General features: G+C 37.4%; 2 protein-coding genes across 8 annotated transcripts in view; one reads left to right on the forward strand and one right to left on the reverse strand.

The window, feature by feature from the left end:
- The window catches only part of LOC135160653 (cadherin-23), a 35,164-nt gene that overhangs the window by 5,055 nt on the left and 11,746 nt on the right, over positions 1-18,363 (reverse strand). The window contains exons 2-5 of one of the 6 annotated variants that reach the window (XM_064117428.1): positions 15,470-15,661; positions 5,236-5,540; positions 4,872-5,143; positions 58-4,799 (exon numbers count right to left, since the gene is read on the reverse strand). In XM_064117428.1, the coding sequence (XP_063973498.1) occupies positions 58-4,799; positions 4,872-5,143; positions 5,236-5,540; positions 15,470-15,540 (5,390 nt within the window). In that variant the 5' untranslated portion in view covers positions 15,541-15,661. Of the gene's footprint in view, positions 1-57; positions 4,800-4,871; positions 5,144-5,235; positions 5,541-5,838; positions 6,628-6,664; positions 6,796-6,833; positions 6,984-7,120; positions 7,263-15,469; positions 15,662-18,363 lie in introns of those variants that run through there. The other 5 variants (XM_064117432.1, XM_064117431.1, XM_064117433.1 and 2 more) reach the window with 5 other exon arrangements.
- On the forward strand, positions 7,911-11,921 carry LOC135160666 (basic helix-loop-helix neural transcription factor TAP-like). Of its 2 annotated transcripts, XM_064117454.1 has the most exons (4): positions 7,911-8,176; positions 8,259-10,382; positions 10,467-10,659; positions 10,896-11,921. In XM_064117454.1, exons 3-4 carry the CDS (start codon positions 10,474-10,476, stop codon positions 11,415-11,417), a joined length of 708 nt encoding a protein of 235 aa, XP_063973524.1. In that variant the 5' UTR covers positions 7,911-8,176; positions 8,259-10,382; positions 10,467-10,473; the 3' UTR covers positions 11,418-11,921. The 2 variants fall into 2 exon arrangements, with proteins under 2 accessions (XP_063973524.1, XP_063973525.1); XM_064117455.1 differs by lacking the exon at positions 7,911-8,176 and having other exon boundaries at positions 9,106-10,659; positions 10,896-11,920.

Here is an 18,363-nt window from a genome sequence, read left to right on the forward strand (position 1 = left end):
ATGAAACAACTACCGCATTATTGAATCTCTAATGATTAAAATTATGAGAAAACTTACTTTGAGTGCATATAGCATAACGTGCAGCTAGAAATAATCGCAGCAACACCAACTAATGCCGCTATGGCAAGTACCCACATCTGAGTCACGGAAGCATCAGCTCGTGCTACGAGAGCAGCACAATGTTGTACTTTCTCGACATGAAATTTTTCATAAACCTTTTTCAACTCATCGTTCCTGGAATCCCTTAACAGTGACTTCATCTCTTCAAGATCATAGGCCTCACGTCCCACCATTTGAAAACAAGAGCTTGTTGATGAAAAGTCGAGTGAATTATCGTCCTTCGAATAGAACTGAGTATCATAAACGTTGACTGTAATGGGAAGAGACAGTGCTTGTTGAACAGCTTTCTCAAATTCTTCCAGAGTTTTTCTGACTTCAACTGGAGGCTTCGAGAAAACGAACTTGAGCATATCTCTGTCTCTTAGTAAAAATATACGTAGCGTAACATTTGTCTCCCGCCCGGGTATTTGTGAATTATTTGCTGTTATGGGAATTTCCATGAAGCCATCAGCAAAACTAGCCATTGACCCAATTGTCCGTATCTCACCACTCTGAGGATTTAAAGATAAATACGATGGAATTCCTTTTTTCGACATTGATGGCTCGGCTAAAGACGTAAATGACACTTTTCCCATGATGTAATTAATAACAAATGCATCAATATCTTCATCATAAGCCTCTAAAGTTATTAAGCTTGTGTCAATAGGCACATTCAATCTCACTCCTATGGTAATATTATCCTTCCGAAATTTAGGCTTGTTGTCATCAATATCAGTTATCTTCACCAAGAACTGGCGTTCTGAGGGATCCTGACGGTTATACCTCTTTGGTATGACATCAGATAGTTTAACAGGATATTTATAGCATTTGATAGTCAGCAGATGACGATCGGCTGTCTCGCGATCGAGACGACCAGCCGATTTTATCACAGCAGAGTTATTTTCAAGTCTTTCAATGGTAAAAAGTCCAGCCTCATTTCCATAGGTGATAATATAATCCATCATTCCATTCTCACCAATGTCTTCGTCCACAGCGTCGACGATTCCAATCTTCGTTCCCACTGGGACCTCCTCGGGAATATTAAATTCGACCGGGGGGCTGTCTAAACTTCTTTTGAAATGGGGTTTATGATCATCGATATCATTGATAATTACCTGAAGCACTCTAGATACCTGTTGAGGAGGATTTCCCAAGTCCTGAGCCACTAATATCAAAGTATAACTGTCCTTTGTTTCTCGATCTAAAAGTTTTCTCGTTGTAATCAAGCCAGTGTCTCCATTAATTTTAAAGAAACTAGCATCGTTTTCAAAATTGTCATCCTCTAAGAATTTAAATGTTATTTTCCCATCTGGAAGATTTGGATCATCAGGATCAGAAGCAACTACTTGAAATACTGGACTCCCCACCGTGGAATTCTCGGAGATATAGGCAATCTCCTCCAGGGTCGGACGAATGAACAATGGAACTCCATCATTGCTGACAACATCTCCAATGTAGAGAATTAATGATACATCAGAGTGGAGGACAGGTAGTCCATTATCCTGAGCCCTAACTCTCATATTGTAAGGATCAGTTCTTCCTTTTCCCGTCAATTTTTTTGCCGAAGAAATTTCTCCAGTTTGATGATCTACGGCGAATAATCCACTGGCCTCTCCTTCATCGATTATCTCGAAATAAATTTCTCCCCCTCTATCCTCATCAGGATCACTTGCAGTGATATTCACAACACTAACACCTACAGGTGCATTTTCGGGGATAACTGCTGTATAAGAGTTCTGCGGAAAGTTGGGGGAATTGTCATTGACGTCAAGAACATCTACTGTAACTAGAGATCTGTTGGTCTTCTGCTCAGCACCACCACCAGGCATGTCGGAAGCTACCACATAGAACCTAAGAACAGATTGTCTCTCTCGGTCGAGTGTTGTATCATTGGCGATACGAATATTTCCATTCACTGAGTCAATCTCAAAGAAATTTGCATTTTCACCGATTAGACTGTAACGGACCTCGCCATATCCTCTCTTGACTTCTTGCTCTGTATTAGAACTGTCCATGTCCATTGCTTTCACATTGAGAACGATCCTAGAAGGCTTGGAATCCTCTAGAATTGATATTTTATAATCCTTCTTCATGAATTCTGGACTGTTATCATTAACGTCTTGTACGTTAACGATAACACTAGCTTCTGACATTGTTCTAGTTATGTCATAATCCCTAGCTAATGCTCTGACTTTGAATGTAATGAATTTTTCGCCCAATGATTCATAGTCTAATCTTTTACTCAACACTACATTTCCACTCTGAACTCCAACATTAACGTATCCTTCATCGTCTTTCTCTCGAACAAGTTCAAACCTCTGTACAGTGTGACCAGTAGACTCTCTGGCAGAAAGCATCAAAAGTGTCGTCCCAAGTGGCTGCTCTTCAGGAACATTTACACGAATCACTGGATTATTCAGGGACCAGCCGGGGTTTAAGAAGATTGGATTATTGTTGCTGAATGCTTGAATATAGATTGTCACCTCGGCAGTGTCCACTTGGTGTTCCTTATCGACAACGGCACTGAGATCCTTCGCTTGAATCGTTAACATAATAACCGCAGCGACTTGATAATCTAAAACTCTCATCACTGAAATAACTCCGGTAGTTGAATCAATGGTGAATGCAGTTTTGTAATTATAAGAAGTTGTACTTTTCAAGGCGACCCCGGTTTTATCAACAGCTTTGATTGGTTCCACAATGGAATACTCGATATTGGCATCTGAATCAGGATCAATGGCTGTTACTCGGAGAACAGAATCCCCAATTGAAGTTCGTTCTGACACATAAACCAGATACGTGGAATTTGTAAATTTGGGTGGCTTGTTATTAACGTCCAATATATTAATAGTTACAGTGGTTGTTGCTGTTTCCCTGACCGGTACCCCAGAATCTACAGCGTAAATGATAACTTCGTATTTATTACCACCCGTCTCTAAATCAAGCCTCGCATCGGGTGATACCGTTATTATTCCAGAGCTAGAGTCAATGACAAAATTGTCTTTAGCTCCGGAGGCAATATAGTACTGAAGCAGACTGTCCCGTCCATCGGGATCATTAGCTACTACTTTGATGACTTCAGTCCCAGGACTGGCATTTTCCAAAAGTCTAGCACGATAACTGTTGGGCCCAGGTGCTCCTTTGTAATTTCCTCTGAAGATGGGCCTCTGATTTCCCGGTACACCAACCCTGATGAATAATTTTGTTTCAGAATATAAGGGAGGATAGCCATAATCAGTAGCTCGAATAGTCAATTCGTAGAGGCCCCTCTCAGTATCTCCAGACTTGGCTGGGCAGTTCATCGTTACCTCTCCTGTATCTACGTCAATGTGAAATACATCTTCTGCCATACCATTATGTTTACTTATAGAGTAGCTGATATTTCCATTTCCATGGGCTGGACCATCGATATCAGTTGCTCTGATAAATAACTGAGGATCAAAACTAGTAGCACTTTCTCGAACTGTTCTGGCATATTCATTTTGCTCGAAAATAGGAGAATTATCATTAACATCGGCCACATCGATAATGACATTGACTGTTGACAGTTTGCTTCCACCGTCCTTTGCTTCCATTGTCAGCGAATAAGACTTCTGCGTCTCATAGTCAAGACCTTTCGCCACCCAAATTCCTCCATTTTTCGAATCCGTCCTGAATTTATCAGCCCCGAATCCTCTCAATGTATAACTCAATTCACCATAAGTACCACTATCGTCGTCACTCGCAGTGATATCTCCAAACTTATCACCAGGTTTAGCATCTTCCCTCACAGAAAGCTTATAAACAGGCTGAGAAAATTTTGGACTGTGATCGTTGGCATCCAAAAGTTTAATATGTATTCTAGAGAATGCTGCAACACGTTCCCCTACTGATGCAGTGACATCAAACTCCATTTCTCGTTTCGATGGATCTTCAATATCGTAATCCAATATTTTAGAATCAAGAGCTTTGATAACAACGGGTACTCGACCCTGAGCATACTCCGGAGTAACTGAAAAGGCTCGGCTAATTCCTGGATATCCCGGTGCATCTCTCAAGGCCAGGACAAATTTGGCGTTATCACCTACATCATTATCACTAACTACCATATTCAGTCCAGGCAAAGGATTGTCTACACCGATATCTTCCCAGACGTTGATCTTGAAATATTCTTCATTGAATATTGGGGATAGATCGTCAACATCAGTGACGACGATAGTAATGACAGAAGTGGCAGAGTCTGCTGGAATCTCATTATTAATAAGCTCGGTTGCTTTAACTGTAAATGTATAAATTCCCCCATCATGAAGAATTCTCATTTCCTCACGATCTAGAGGAACATCTGTTGTCACCAAGGTTCCTAACGTAATATCGCCCTCTTTAGAGACCTTCAGATCGAAATGATTTAAATCATCTCCGTCGAGTGTCAATAGAACAGACCGCGATTCACCAGTATCACCATCCCGAGCTCTGATAGTTAAAACTGAATGCCCTGGAGATGTATTTTCTGGTATAGCGGCACTGTAAGGGGCATTTAAAAACATTGGTGGTTGGTCTTGCACATCTATGATATCAACAGCAACTGTGGCATTAGCCTGTAGTCTTTTTGAGATATCACCAGCTCCATCAGTTGCTAGCAATGCTATTAGATAAGAATTCCGACGTTCGTAATTGAGTGATTGAACCAATGTTATCCTCACGTCGTATTTACCTTCTGAGATCTGAAATGATAATTAAAACTAACGATCAAAACCGAAGGTGTGGCATAATAAAGTTGCAGAAATTCACGAAACCTTTTCAGTTGTAACATGAAATACAATGCACGTGTCATCGTCAACTGACGCTGGTACACATTTGACTTCAACGTCAGCATTAACTCCACCATCACGATCAGTAACTGTAATTGTTCCTTCTGGTAACAAAAGACTACCTATTTTTGCACTTTCAAGTATTCGGGTTGCGTAAGGGCGACCATGATATACGGGTGGATTGTCATTTTCGTCTAGTACAGCAATTTCTCTTCTCGAGGACACTGTATTTGGTTCAGAACCCGCAATGTCCTCATCTATATCAAGTACGGTGAATAAAACAAAATGATTTTAAAATTTGTAATCCATTCCAAGCAATAATGTTTTTTTTTTGTCATGAATTACTCACCAGTTATACTTATGATAACTTCAATGAGATCCTGTACTTCACGGTCTAGTGCTTTTCTCAGAGTAACAACACCTGTTTCTCGGTTAACCGTGAAATACTCACCACTGATGGAATAATGCAATTTTGAGCCTTCCGGGTCTTCACCCTGAAGTTTATAGACAGCAGCACCAGGTAATGTGCCTTCTGACACAGCTAGTCTTGCCATGTCACCATTGTGAATAAAGTGAGGCGCTCGATTGCGCACCTGTCCCCATGATGGTGATAGTGCAATGATCCAGAGAATTATTAATTCCCTCATTGTCACACTGAATAAAAACTCATATCATTCTTTCTTTCATCAATTGAATTCCTTAACCTTGGTTAATTATTAATTATTAATATGGAAAATTGCGACACATTCTTCTCATGATTTAGTACGTATTATAGTTAAGCAATCAGAGATAAATATTCCAAAGCTCTGCTATTAGTGTTTTTAGATCAGCAACAATGTAAAAGAGTCTTAAATTTATTTCAGTAATGTGATAGTTATAATTTTGGAAGTGTTCGCTTGATTGATAAAAATTAGGCAATATGAGTCACATATATAAGGGAAAAAAGGCTCACGCGTTTAAGTAAAATCTCGATCAAGGAAAAGTCGTTAGAAATCAGATTCCTTTCGGATTCAGAACGAGTGGAGAAAGAGAAAAAAGAATGAGACGAAGTGTCTCATCGTCATAGCCATGATCTTGTCCAGTTTTCCATTGTGAACAAATTGTAGACTTTCTAAAATTCTTAGGTTTCTCTCATGGGAGAAAAAAAAATACAGAGAGCAGCAACAGATGGATGGTCCCTCCCTTAGCCGCTATTATTATAAACTGCAGAGCCGTAAATTAGATATATTTTTACAAATAGAATGAAAATATCGAGATGCCTCTGCCGTTTATTAATTCAATTTTCCATTGATATAAATGTAGCCTTTAGTTAGGATAGGTATTAATGTTACGTAAGATAATTGTAGTGCGAAAAATAACAAGTGGGGAGGGGTTTCTGGGGCGCAATGCCGTGACTCGCGAGGAGGAATTTCATTTCCTGCGATGAGAGTCGAACAGAATCAAGATGGTAATCTATGGTGTACAATCCGAATTCTCTTCCGTCTACAATTCCATTGGTATGTTGACTCTCGAACCGGGGTCAACTAATGAATCATTCAGTGATCAATGTGCAGAAAATCCTAATAAGAGTTCAGAGTCATTTTCAATAGCGAGGAAAATGAATATCAGTCTTTTCCCAGCATCGAACTCTCCACAACGTTCACTTTACATTTGGTAGTGTGAAAAATATGTATTGTCATTGAACTAAAATTTGATTTGAAATTGAAGAAATTAATGTGTAATGTGTAATGGTTCCTCTACTTTCTTAATCAATTGTAAAATCCATATGAGGATTTTACCGGAATACTTGTTGACTAATTTTTTGACCCGAGTCCATCTTGCCGCAATTACTAGCCGACGTAAAAACATCCACCGATTGTAGCCCATCCGAATGAGAGGGGTTTGAGAATTATTTCTTCATGCACTGAAAAGAGACTCCATTTCATTCGATATGACATAAACACGCACATATCCTTACACAGAAGGGGACATGATTAACGGCACGTCCGTCTAACTGTCTTTTCTACCGGTTACTTGTGGCCTCGTGTTCCAGAGTCTTTAATCGTAACGGCAGTGAAAAAAAAACCGTTATCCACTGTGTATTATGTTGCACGTGGGGAATTTCACGATTACAGAAGTGACTGTAGTGAATTGTTGGACACAAAATCAATTGAACACTTTCAAAAGCTATTTGATAAATAAAAAATGCAAAAAATATGATGTCACATAATTCCACCGAGGCCCTAAATCATTACCGATTAATCCAAATGCGACACCTTGAAAAATACACAGATCCACTTCATTGTAAATTCACTTGGCGAATTCCTTCTTCCCAACAACGAGTGATTTATATACCTCAAGTCGAGAGTAATTCAATGATACTCATGAAAATGGAATAAAGCTAGAATTTTTGATAGTCAAAAGAGGAGACGTGCGAGCGTCTGGTAGAGGATAAGCTGTATCGACAAGACGCAGGAGAATACTGCATTGCAAGAAGGTATGCGTTGGCCTCAGACCCAAGGGGGAGTGGAAAGAATGGGAATGAGAAAGAAACGGTTGTACCGGTGAATAAGGTGCGTCCTATACACTATTCGGGTTAACTTGGGCATAACAGGTAACTAAGAGCATACGATCATTTCATCCATATCCTATCCTCCTAGACGGCTGAAACGAGTCTAGAGTCATGAAGAAGGAGGGAAAGGTGTGTGTTCACTAAGGCACTAGTATTATTTGACATGAATGATTTATACCACAGACAACGTAGGTAGGCAAAATTGGATAAACATGGCCTTTTTTTTTTTTTTTTTTTTATACACTTTAGTAGCTCCTAGGATGTTAGAAAAATATCGGCAATTTAATTCAGTTGTTTGTTGTTATTATATGTATATGGCGTCGATTGGTTTAGAATATACTGATCGCATTATTCTACCCAATCAGGTTTTGAACCCAGAATCTTTCGTATGTGAGGCAACCAACTTTTATCCACTACGACAAACACCAGAATATTTAATTGGTTCGAAAAAAATTCACCATTTTTAATTGACTTTTAAAAGTAGTATAATATTGATAAAGAAAAGTTACAAGAACTTAGTTTCTTTTAGAAATTCCTATGTCATAAGTATTATCACTAATCAATAATTATCTAGGACAGTTAAAGAGTTACTAAAAAAGGAGGACACAAGTGGCAATGATTTCTGTAAAATTATTTCAAGTTATTTGGTTTAAAAAGAGGAATTCGTAAGGAATGGAGCTGTTTACTAGTAATACAAACACGATGGGATTTTTCATAGAGAAAACTGGATATATTAGAGGTCTCAACGCTTGATTAGGTTTGGCGGTAAACGGAGCGGCATATTTCTATATCTCTATTGGAGGGTTATTGAAATCGTTTAGATCTCCGGAATTCAGCCAAGTGATTCTAGGGCAATTTAATGTTTGAGCATTTTAGTAACACTGTGCGATCCTTCAAAAATACGTCAAACGACACTCATCCGACGATTACACTAGGAGAATGGGGGAATGAATTCGGACGTGTATGTTGAAATGCTTGATCGATTACTCTTGACCCACTGAACGCATCAGTTTTTAACGAATATTCACCGGAAGACTCAAGTAAGTTGAACTGTTTCATCACTTCATTACTAAAAAATAATTAGAAATTGATTGGTCAATTATTTTTGACAAATTTGTAATGCCATAATATGAAAATTCCGGGGAAGGATGATTCAAAAGATCATTGCTGATATTTCTCACTAATGCTGGAATCAAGTAAATCCAGTGAAGCTTACCAGCCTCTGGGAAATGTCAGCGTCATATATTACGTGTGGTGAAAACACATTCAACTGAAGTAGAGAATGTTATCAGTGTTGTTCAACACACTTCCCACGAGTCTTTTCTAAATTTTCCATTGGAAACTTCTACTAATTGAAAAGATCATTGTGTAAAAAATTATACAGTACTCGAAGTAGAAAAAAATAATGGCCTGATGACAACATCTGGCTCATCAATAATGCCAATAAAACCTTGCCAATAAATTATCCAATCGGAGCGTATCACCGGGCCCAACTAAATTGAATAAACCAAACCCTTTTTCCATTTTTCTCAGCCATTTGGGGAATAAAATTACAAAAGAAACCTGACGCTGACGTCTTTTTATTTGATGTTTAATTTGTCACGCCTCGTGACTAAATCTCTCGTGTAATTTCCAATATTTTTTTCATACCATGTGTCAGTAAGATCGATTTCACGGTGAAAAGGGTTTTTCATCGAAATTTACGAGTCGAAGGGTTGAGTTGCTCGTTTGAAAAAGTCCTTCAGTTTACTACAATACTTTTTCTCATTTTTAATCATTTTTATTATTTATTTCATCGAATCAGTACTCACATGAACCTAACAGTGAGAATATTTAATGATCAAATTACTTAGCGAAGTGAAAGTGAACTTTTACTCGAGAATTGTAAATTTATGGAGTACATTAAACAATGCAAAACCCCATTAATTTTCCTCAAGATTCACACGTGCCAGTATTCCACGCCCCATGTCAAATACAAATATTGCATAATAAAAGCCTCAAGCCCAACGTCCAACACATACAAATTCGTTACAGATTGATCAAAATATTTCATCTATATGATACTATTAATGAACTTTGGAGGTTGATCATGTATATGACGATCCAGCCGATAATGTATCAGAAAAAATTGAATGTATACAAAAAATGGGCAAAAGGATGGTCAATAAGTAATAATTCAAATTGAAAAACAATTTTTTTTGCCATTTTTCAAGATTCTGATTAGCCTGTTGCTATAGCCACCCTTTATCACACCATATGTCATTTATTAGATTACTTTCACTTGTTCAATCAACAAGGGAGTTGTATTATCAGTCACCACGTAACCGCGATTCATATCATTTCAATGTAAAAGTAGCCACCTCGAAAAAATAAAAGCTTCCAGCAACAGAGTATAATTACAATGTAATAACTGATTACTCATGTTTGAAGGAATTTGAAAAAGCTAGGTCATCCAATCGCTAATCCAAAAACGCGGCGTCCAGTTACAACCGCGGCACGCGTCATAGATTTTCAAAACGGAGAGCTAGAGGAGGGGCAGGACGGATAGAAATATGAAGAGAAAAGAAAAAAAAGGGGGCGGAGAAACCCCACTATACGATTATAGGGTAAATCCAGTAGTTGGGTCTTTCTCTCTCTTTCTCTCTCTCTCTCTCTCTCTTACTACATGGTGCCCCATATACAGTAGCTAAGGGTTCTCTCGATATGTTGTTAAGGAGGGGGGGAGGGGGTACCAGTGCTACAACCCTCGATGGATAGTCCTATATATGCCCCTAAAGACCCTTGGTACGTACCCAGTCCTCATTCGTACCCCGAGTTTATCGGCTCGTGCAACATTCGCCTGTACTTTGTATTATAGATATTATATTTTTTTAAGAGTACCATCGAATACACCAGAGTCAGATTTATAAAGTGAATTTTTACCATTGGATTAAATCCGTTTAACCGTGAGTTTGGAATTCCATTTTTTCGCATTGATATTGTCGTGCTAATAGTGTATCGACCATACATATATTTCCGCAATTCCGCAGGTTCACAATGTCATCTGAATACTCATTCTGTAGTGAAAATGGCTTTGATGAACTCTCAAGCTCCTCAGATTCTGGGTTTGATGTTAGCTTTGAATCTCCGAAGCATGAAAATTCAATTGATCCTCTTTACGCCCCGATGAAGGAGGAAAAGAAGAAGAAAACTAGGAGTGCTCGTTGTAAAAGTCCTACACAGGTAATTAACCTAAAAAATTTAATAATTAAGAAAAAAATTATTTTATATATATTTTTTTCTTACAATGAAATATTAATGGACTCTCACGCTGAAAGTCTATTGAACTAAAAAAATGAATTATAATGATACATATTGAAAAATGGGAGGATCGAAATCGCTCATAAACTCAATTAGTTGAATAACTCACTAGGGAATAATGAATTCAATTTTAAATTTGAAATTTGTGAAATCTCCAGGTCCTCAAACTAAAGCGCAATCGACGAATGAAAGCAAATGACCGTGAACGTCACCGAATGCATACGCTGAACGATGCCCTAGAGCGTCTACGAATGGCCCTGCCAACATTTCCAGAAGACACAAAACTAACGAAGATCGAGACTCTTCGATTCGCACACAACTACATCTGGGCACTTTCCCAGACACTCGGAAACACCGAGACTGGTGAAATAACAGTGAACGTGGGTAACGTCACAGTAAGCATAAGCGAAAACGGCAACATGATTACATCGTCGACGGGAAGTTGTGCTGTCGCAGCTCAAAAACGTCTTGGGCCTGTCCACAACAGCTATCCTTACCCCCAGGAACGATTTATGCCAGAATGGCAGGAATATGATTGTTATAGTGACCAAAGTATAAGTCCACCTATCCAATATCAGGCTTGCTATGATCAAAGGATGTACAACCCCCCCCATACCCAACATCAAATGAGCCAACCACATCTAATCGGACATCATAATAACATGTATCAGTGTCTGTGAGATACAGCCAATGAATCAAGTGAAAATCCGCATGTGACTGTTGTTGAAAAGACTATTTCAATATTTAACCAAATAATCAATTTAATTAGGAATTCTATTATCGCCAAGTGAAGTGAGAGAACTTTTATTTTAAGAATTGATGAAAAAATTCATTGTTTATTAATCAGAATCATCAACTACGTGTTGATGAAACATTAATTGACGTAGAAAAAATTGGCGTCTATCACTGAATTGTCAATTACTAAAGTAACTAAACTATCGTTAACTACTGTGTAAGAAAATATTTTTATTACTAGTATATAAATTTTGAAAAATTTTGAACAGACTGAAAAAGAAAAATAAATAATCAACGGGAATTTTTAGACTGCCTTCAAAGCGTTCTAGTCAGAGTGAACAGTTATCAACAGATCTCAATGTTTTAAGATTTTACGTTAAGTGGAGAAGCTAGTATGTAATTGATGCCTGCTAAAATGTGCTCTTATGATGATGTCATTCTGAGAAATATTTTATCAACTGTACAGAGAATGAATTTTTAACAATAAAATTATTTTAAAATAAGTATTTTTCTTACTTATTCTGAGATTAATACCTTCACCACGAATTTCATTCACTTTGTGAGAATGATAATTGAAATCAGTGGTTACACGTGCTGAGCCACGTGTCCAAATTTTATGCCTTTTGTGAATGAAATCACGGACAGATGAATTACAAATTATTGAAATGGCTTCAAATTTCGGAATGGAGTAATCCAGTAATCCAGGGAATTACAAGTCTGTCACACACCAACTTTTTATGCATTATTATTATTATCACTAGGATTATTAAATCAACTTTCAAATAGCCAACAATAGAATACAATGATATTATTCAGTAACTATTGATCAACAAAAGTATGATTAATGGAATATTCATAATATCCCCCGAGAAGAAAAATAATTTTCACTTCATCCATATATTCATAAGAAAATTTCATAATAAGAGTAGTCGAAATGATATAAGCCGCTACAAGTGTTATAATAATAAACACCAAACGTCGGGTACTCGAATAGTCCCCCACATCTATCAAAACACCAATGAATGATTTCCGCAATGAAATAAAAATATTGTATAAATTTGTGTAAGACTACGTTCCAATGGGTTGCTGTAAAAATCCACTATTTACCCAGGATATTCTGAATCAAATATGACAATTCGTCTCGTGTGTCCTCGATAGATGACCCCCGAAATACATCAGCTATTTGCAAAACAACTATGCAAGCTGCAACGAATCCGTTAGCCTCACCAATCGACCATTTTCCCCAAAACTATGTAGCCAGTAGCTGACTTGAATAGGCAATATATCTTCTCTATACACAGAATTTGAAAAATGAACAAAAGGTTTTGTCACCCGTAAAGTTGTTGGAATAATGCGTCCCCCTGGATTTTTCCAAATTTCGAACACTCCAAAAAATTGAGTGGAAATTAATATTCAACGCATGTTGTGACGAAAAATGACTGAAAACTTTATTTCAATTGATTTTCAGGCAACCGGCTATGATTTCGACTTGATCAAGCCCGACGTCACCGTCGAGTGAGAATATCGATCGGTCTTATGTACTCCATTGTACAAGGGTGCCGGTCTGTACAGTGACATACTGGTGGCATTGGTCCTTTATTTCCATCGAGGGGTGGTAAAAGAACATGGCAGTGGGTATACGTGAATCTCGTTGAAGGGAGGGGGAGACAGAATTGCTTTCCTAAATTCCCGGAAATTCCTGAAATTACCCTGACCAATCGTTGAGCACTTAATCGATGATTAATGATGACTCCCCCCCCCCCCCCCCCCCGCCCAATAAACACGTTATTCACGCTGTAAAATTGAACAGGAAACCTCAACATTGAAAATTTTAAATTGACAATTAAGATAATCATCTGGCGATCAACGAGATTCTACCGCAGTAGCCCATAAGGATGAAAAAAAAAATTGAAGAAATTTGACAGCCACTTTTTCAGCATTGTATTTCTGCATCTGTTTGGCTATCTAGCCGGAGCTTGGAGGGAGGGTGGTGATCGCGGCTTTTCATTTCAATTTGGCATTTACAGAGCTTTGTGGTAAACCATGGAACAAAGAGACGCACTGTTCCGAACCCCCGCAGAACATCCTATATCCAATACACCAGAGTGAACCCCCAGAATTATGGAAAAATCCGTATTTGCCTCTTTCATCGTTTCAATCCTGGATTACTGTATCCATACATTTCGATAAAACCACATCCGTGATAATTTTTATAAATGAAAAATAATTTATTCAGACTCACAACCCCTCGAGAAATGTTTAGAAATTTACTCCCTGCTATTTAAGTATATTTCCGTGGCAAAAACAAAACTCTCTTTAACAAATTCTTGTTGAACATCTAGAAATAACTATTTCGGGATTATACTAATTTTTAATAAATTTTCAAATTCCCTTTATTTACCAAGAGATATAGCAATATCAACTAGGAAAATTGAATAGAAAATAAAATACTAGTTTTCTCAAAGTAAGGCAATATGAAATGACATTTCATTATTGTAATTTTTTTTCGAATCAGTGTAGAAAAAACAATAAACTCTACAAAGTCATAGACAATAAATGTATAAGTTCGTACGTGAATTTGACTCTGAAGCGATAGAGGCACAGAGCCCAAGGGGAGGGAGGCAGATGTATAAGGGGGGCAGGTGTAGGCCTTCGTGTGCGCGTGCCAACCAACCCCCCATCGTGTCGCCATTCAAGACTATAATTTACTTGAAGAATGCCCCGCCAGACCTCGGATTCAGCATTCATACATGAATGACGTATCGTTAGTAAAAAATATTGCATACTCACCAGATAAAGTCAATAACAAAAAACAAAAAATCGGACAAGTTGGTGTGACGATGCGGAAAATTTCTCCCGACATAATGTTTTATATTTAAGCACATGACGACTCGAAAAACTAACGGCGTTAGTTAATACTGACTTTCATTCGCGTTAAAAAAAAAAATATTTTCACAGATTAAAATGCATGCTGCCATTTGAAAAAAAAAAAGCTTTTAGTATTTTTATCTACTTGAATCACATGTAAACCGGGGATTTACGATGAGCGATATAGTGGGACGAATTGAACAAGGGGTTGAGGGGGAAATTTAAAAAGGGAAAAAAAAAAATTGAGTTTATTGAACTGGTAGAGCCACCTAAGCTGGATTAGACAGTAAATAGTGGATTTTATCCAACAAAGAGGGAAGTAAATAATTACAGCATTATTTTAAGAGATGAAAAAGCACCATACTCAGAATGAAATTTACGAAATAAATCTGACTGATAATAAGTATTACTGATTTTGAGTTACGAGGTAGCTGAAGAGCCCACAAATATCGAGTTTCAGTTACCTATTTTAGTCCGACCGCAACTTAATACAATAATTGTGAAATTTAGGAACGCTATTTCATTTCAAAAAGGAAACATCATAGTCTGCTTCTTTTTAATAAAAAAAATCACGTTTTTCTCATTTCAAATGCGCTTGTTGTCTGTTTCGGAGAATGGCTTGCTCGTTTAATAACACGTCGATGGATTTATCGATAGCCATGGCACCCCCTTTAAATGTCTCCTGCTATTGTGATATTTTATTCATTTTAGTCGAACAGTGTCGGCAATACATCAAATGTAGACTTTAGGAAATACATAATTTCACAATTGGCAAATGATAGGCCCACATGTTTTTAAATGATTAAAAACTGTCGCTTCAATGTTCGATTAATTCCACTTGCGAGTTTTTCAGGTTTTTTGGTAAGAATATACAAACACTTTGCAGTATCCTGAAGATAGTCAAGTGTTCGAGGATTTCGTTCACGTCATGATATACGTCAGTGGGTTCATCGACACCCCTTCCCTTGAAAATACTAGCCCTCTAGGAGAGTGGGCAGCTCATTAAACACCCACGGCACCCCTCGAAACGACCCACACTCTGATTTAACTATTGTTTAGCAGAAAGCCGGTTTTCCTATAACCCCTCACCATGTAAAAAATCTACACATGTATACGTATAAAAACTCACTCGTACGATGAGTTGTCATGGTGGTGGTGGGACGAATAGAGTCCGAGTAACAGGGGCAAAACCCATGCCATCTGTCTCGGCTTGGATTTAAGTTCTACGTATGAATTGCAGTGGTTCTTATTTTTCTATTATCGTTGACTTCGGTTCATTGCTACTTCGAGACTTAAAACGACCTGCCATCATCTCCGTTACCTGAACAAAAAATAAATAAATAAATAAATAAATAAATAAATAAAACAATTTGGAAATATCAAAAACATGGAAATGTTGCAATTTAGCGACGTTTTTCTGTTACGAGTGAGAATTTCGAGCTTTTATATTTATTGAGCACCACCAGAAATACAAAAGTGACATGATTATGAATGTGCTCCCCTCCGGAGACCCTGCCAACTCCCTCGCGGTACTTTATTATTATTTCATAACAATTGGCACGACAATGTTGAAATCATAACTCTTACGTTTATCAATGTCAGGGCGTTATACCCTGAATTCAAAGCCGAGAAGGGGATGAGTTAAGATAATATTGATTCCTCCATTTTTATAATCAGTTGAGAATACTCAAGCATTTAGAGATTTTCTTTCTATTGAAATTAAAAATAATAAACATTAATTGGATCAATTTTTAAGAAATATATATAATATATATATATATATATATATATATATATATATATAAAATCAAAATCAAAATCAAAATTGAGGGTCTCTCTCCCTTACACCCCAAAATATTGACTGAAAGTTGGCCAATAGTTAAAATGAACTTGGACGGTTTATCTCTTTACTATTAACTCAAATGACGAAGTGAAAAATCCCTTCATGGATTAATTCATTAGGCAATCTGATAGGCAAATTTGTATAATCAGAAATCCCTAAACCTACATTATGAAATATTTAAATGATAGGCAGACAATTTTCCCACCCTAATTACATGGCCTCTTAATTCTAGGGGTGAGTGTGCGACCTTAGAAATGTTTACGAGTAGAAACTCGAGGACCACCTTGGTGCGCATGAGCGGCACACTTTTATGGTCATTTAGCAGTAAAGAAAACCGATGCTCTGCGGCCCTTTGAAATTCACCACCTCGAGTGGAAAAAAATCTAAGAGGGATTTTCGCAGTCTTGAGTTCGAAAATCCCAAAATTTACTTATATCAATTTCCCATTATAAAATTGATAGAATATTTGATACAGCTTGAAGCATAAAATTTCACATTGAATATCCTGGGAAATATGAGTAAAGTATCACGGAAGTTCCCATGCCTGATGGCACCCCAAAGCCAACGATAGTATTTTTTAATCAAAAATAGAGTGAAAAAAATATAATTGACGACCGGATAAATTCGATCTTGATTTCTACATCCGGAAATGTGATCAGAAAAAACTTTTTTTTTTTGTTGTTGACGAAGAAATTATATTTTTTGCTACCTAGACGCATAAGGGTGGCGGCTGTGGTAGCCCCAGCAGAACGTCAAGGAACGTTGTCGAATCAATTAGCCACAGATTTCCCCTTGAAAATTCTAGGACCACCAACTCGTGTAATTTCAAGCTATTTAGGATATTTGATATAACGCCCTACTGCAAAATTGAACGTAATATTGACATTAAATGCGTGACATTGGTTCTATTTCCTCGAAATGATGTTTTCCTGATGATTTTTCCAGCATAAAAGAAAAATGTCACAAAAAAACAGTAAAACCGAACGTTTAAAAAAGTACTGAACGCATTACATCTGCTCTTATTCACTGGATTGCCATAATTATTTCACGCTTTTGATTTTCTTTGTATGAAAACTATAACGATATCAGCACGATGTCATTGAAGCTTTACTTCACTCAAAAGAAGACGTAGGCGTTTATCCTGATCACGTGCCGACACGTGTCTCGCCCTCAAAAACACCACTTTTACAGGCACGCGCTAGCGCGTCAGATAAACGATAAATGCATAGCACAACGACATGATATCATCCACGAAAGTATAATAAAATAATCTCATCGCGTGGCGTTTTAAGAGTCTTTACCAGTAGTGAACTTATCCTCTCCATATGTTATGAAATTTGATGGAAAAATCTAAAGCTAAATTGGCGAGAATATTTATGTCTCATGAAACCTTCTTTTTAGGGCTTAAACCATTATACAAAGACATTATCTTCAATGCAAAAATATTTACACATTACTTGAAAATCATCCATCATTATAACGAGTTTCAGTTTTATTATCGGAAAAATATATAAATATAAATTTAACCGACGAGTATGGCCAACGCGAATAAACCTCTCGACCGGATGACAAATCGATTTGATTAATATTAGTGCCAGAATCTATGATATACAAATAAATGATCCAAAATAAGTAAATTAGTAAAATCTCAGTTAACAAAAACACTGAATAACTAAGAGGTTTGCAAAATTAAATTTTAAAAAATGGCTTAAGATTAGACATCCCATGATGAGTTGACAATATTTTATTCACATTTTTGATTTGTTAATTCTTCAAAAAACTATTCCCATAATCATCATTACGAATTAATCGTGTCAAATCTAAATCAATAATATCCGTAATTTCCCATCGAAAGTTACACAAAAAGTGTATCAGCTCTGAATAAAAGTCACGTGTCTGGGGTAAATTCTTGTGGGATCGAGCGTGGACACGTGACCGAGTTTGAGCTATCCCTGCATCTACAAGTGTATAGGATAATTGGCATATCATATCCTTAACCACGCCCGACATTTGTGTATTTAATTTGATACGCGTGCGAGATGACTCTTCTCCACGCAAAATCACCATCTACCCAGGTAGGAAAAAACGAATGGGCCAACCTTGGTACAAGCACGGCCGCCGAGCTGCCGTAGCTCGGCACCCGGGCTCCAGCCAAACTCGCGCCGAACTTGGCTAGACCC

The sequence above is a fragment of the Diachasmimorpha longicaudata genome, chromosome 3 (assembly GCF_034640455.1).
Source record: "Diachasmimorpha longicaudata isolate KC_UGA_2023 chromosome 3, iyDiaLong2, whole genome shotgun sequence".
NCBI classification, from domain to species: Eukaryota; Metazoa; Arthropoda; class Insecta; order Hymenoptera; family Braconidae; genus Diachasmimorpha; species Diachasmimorpha longicaudata.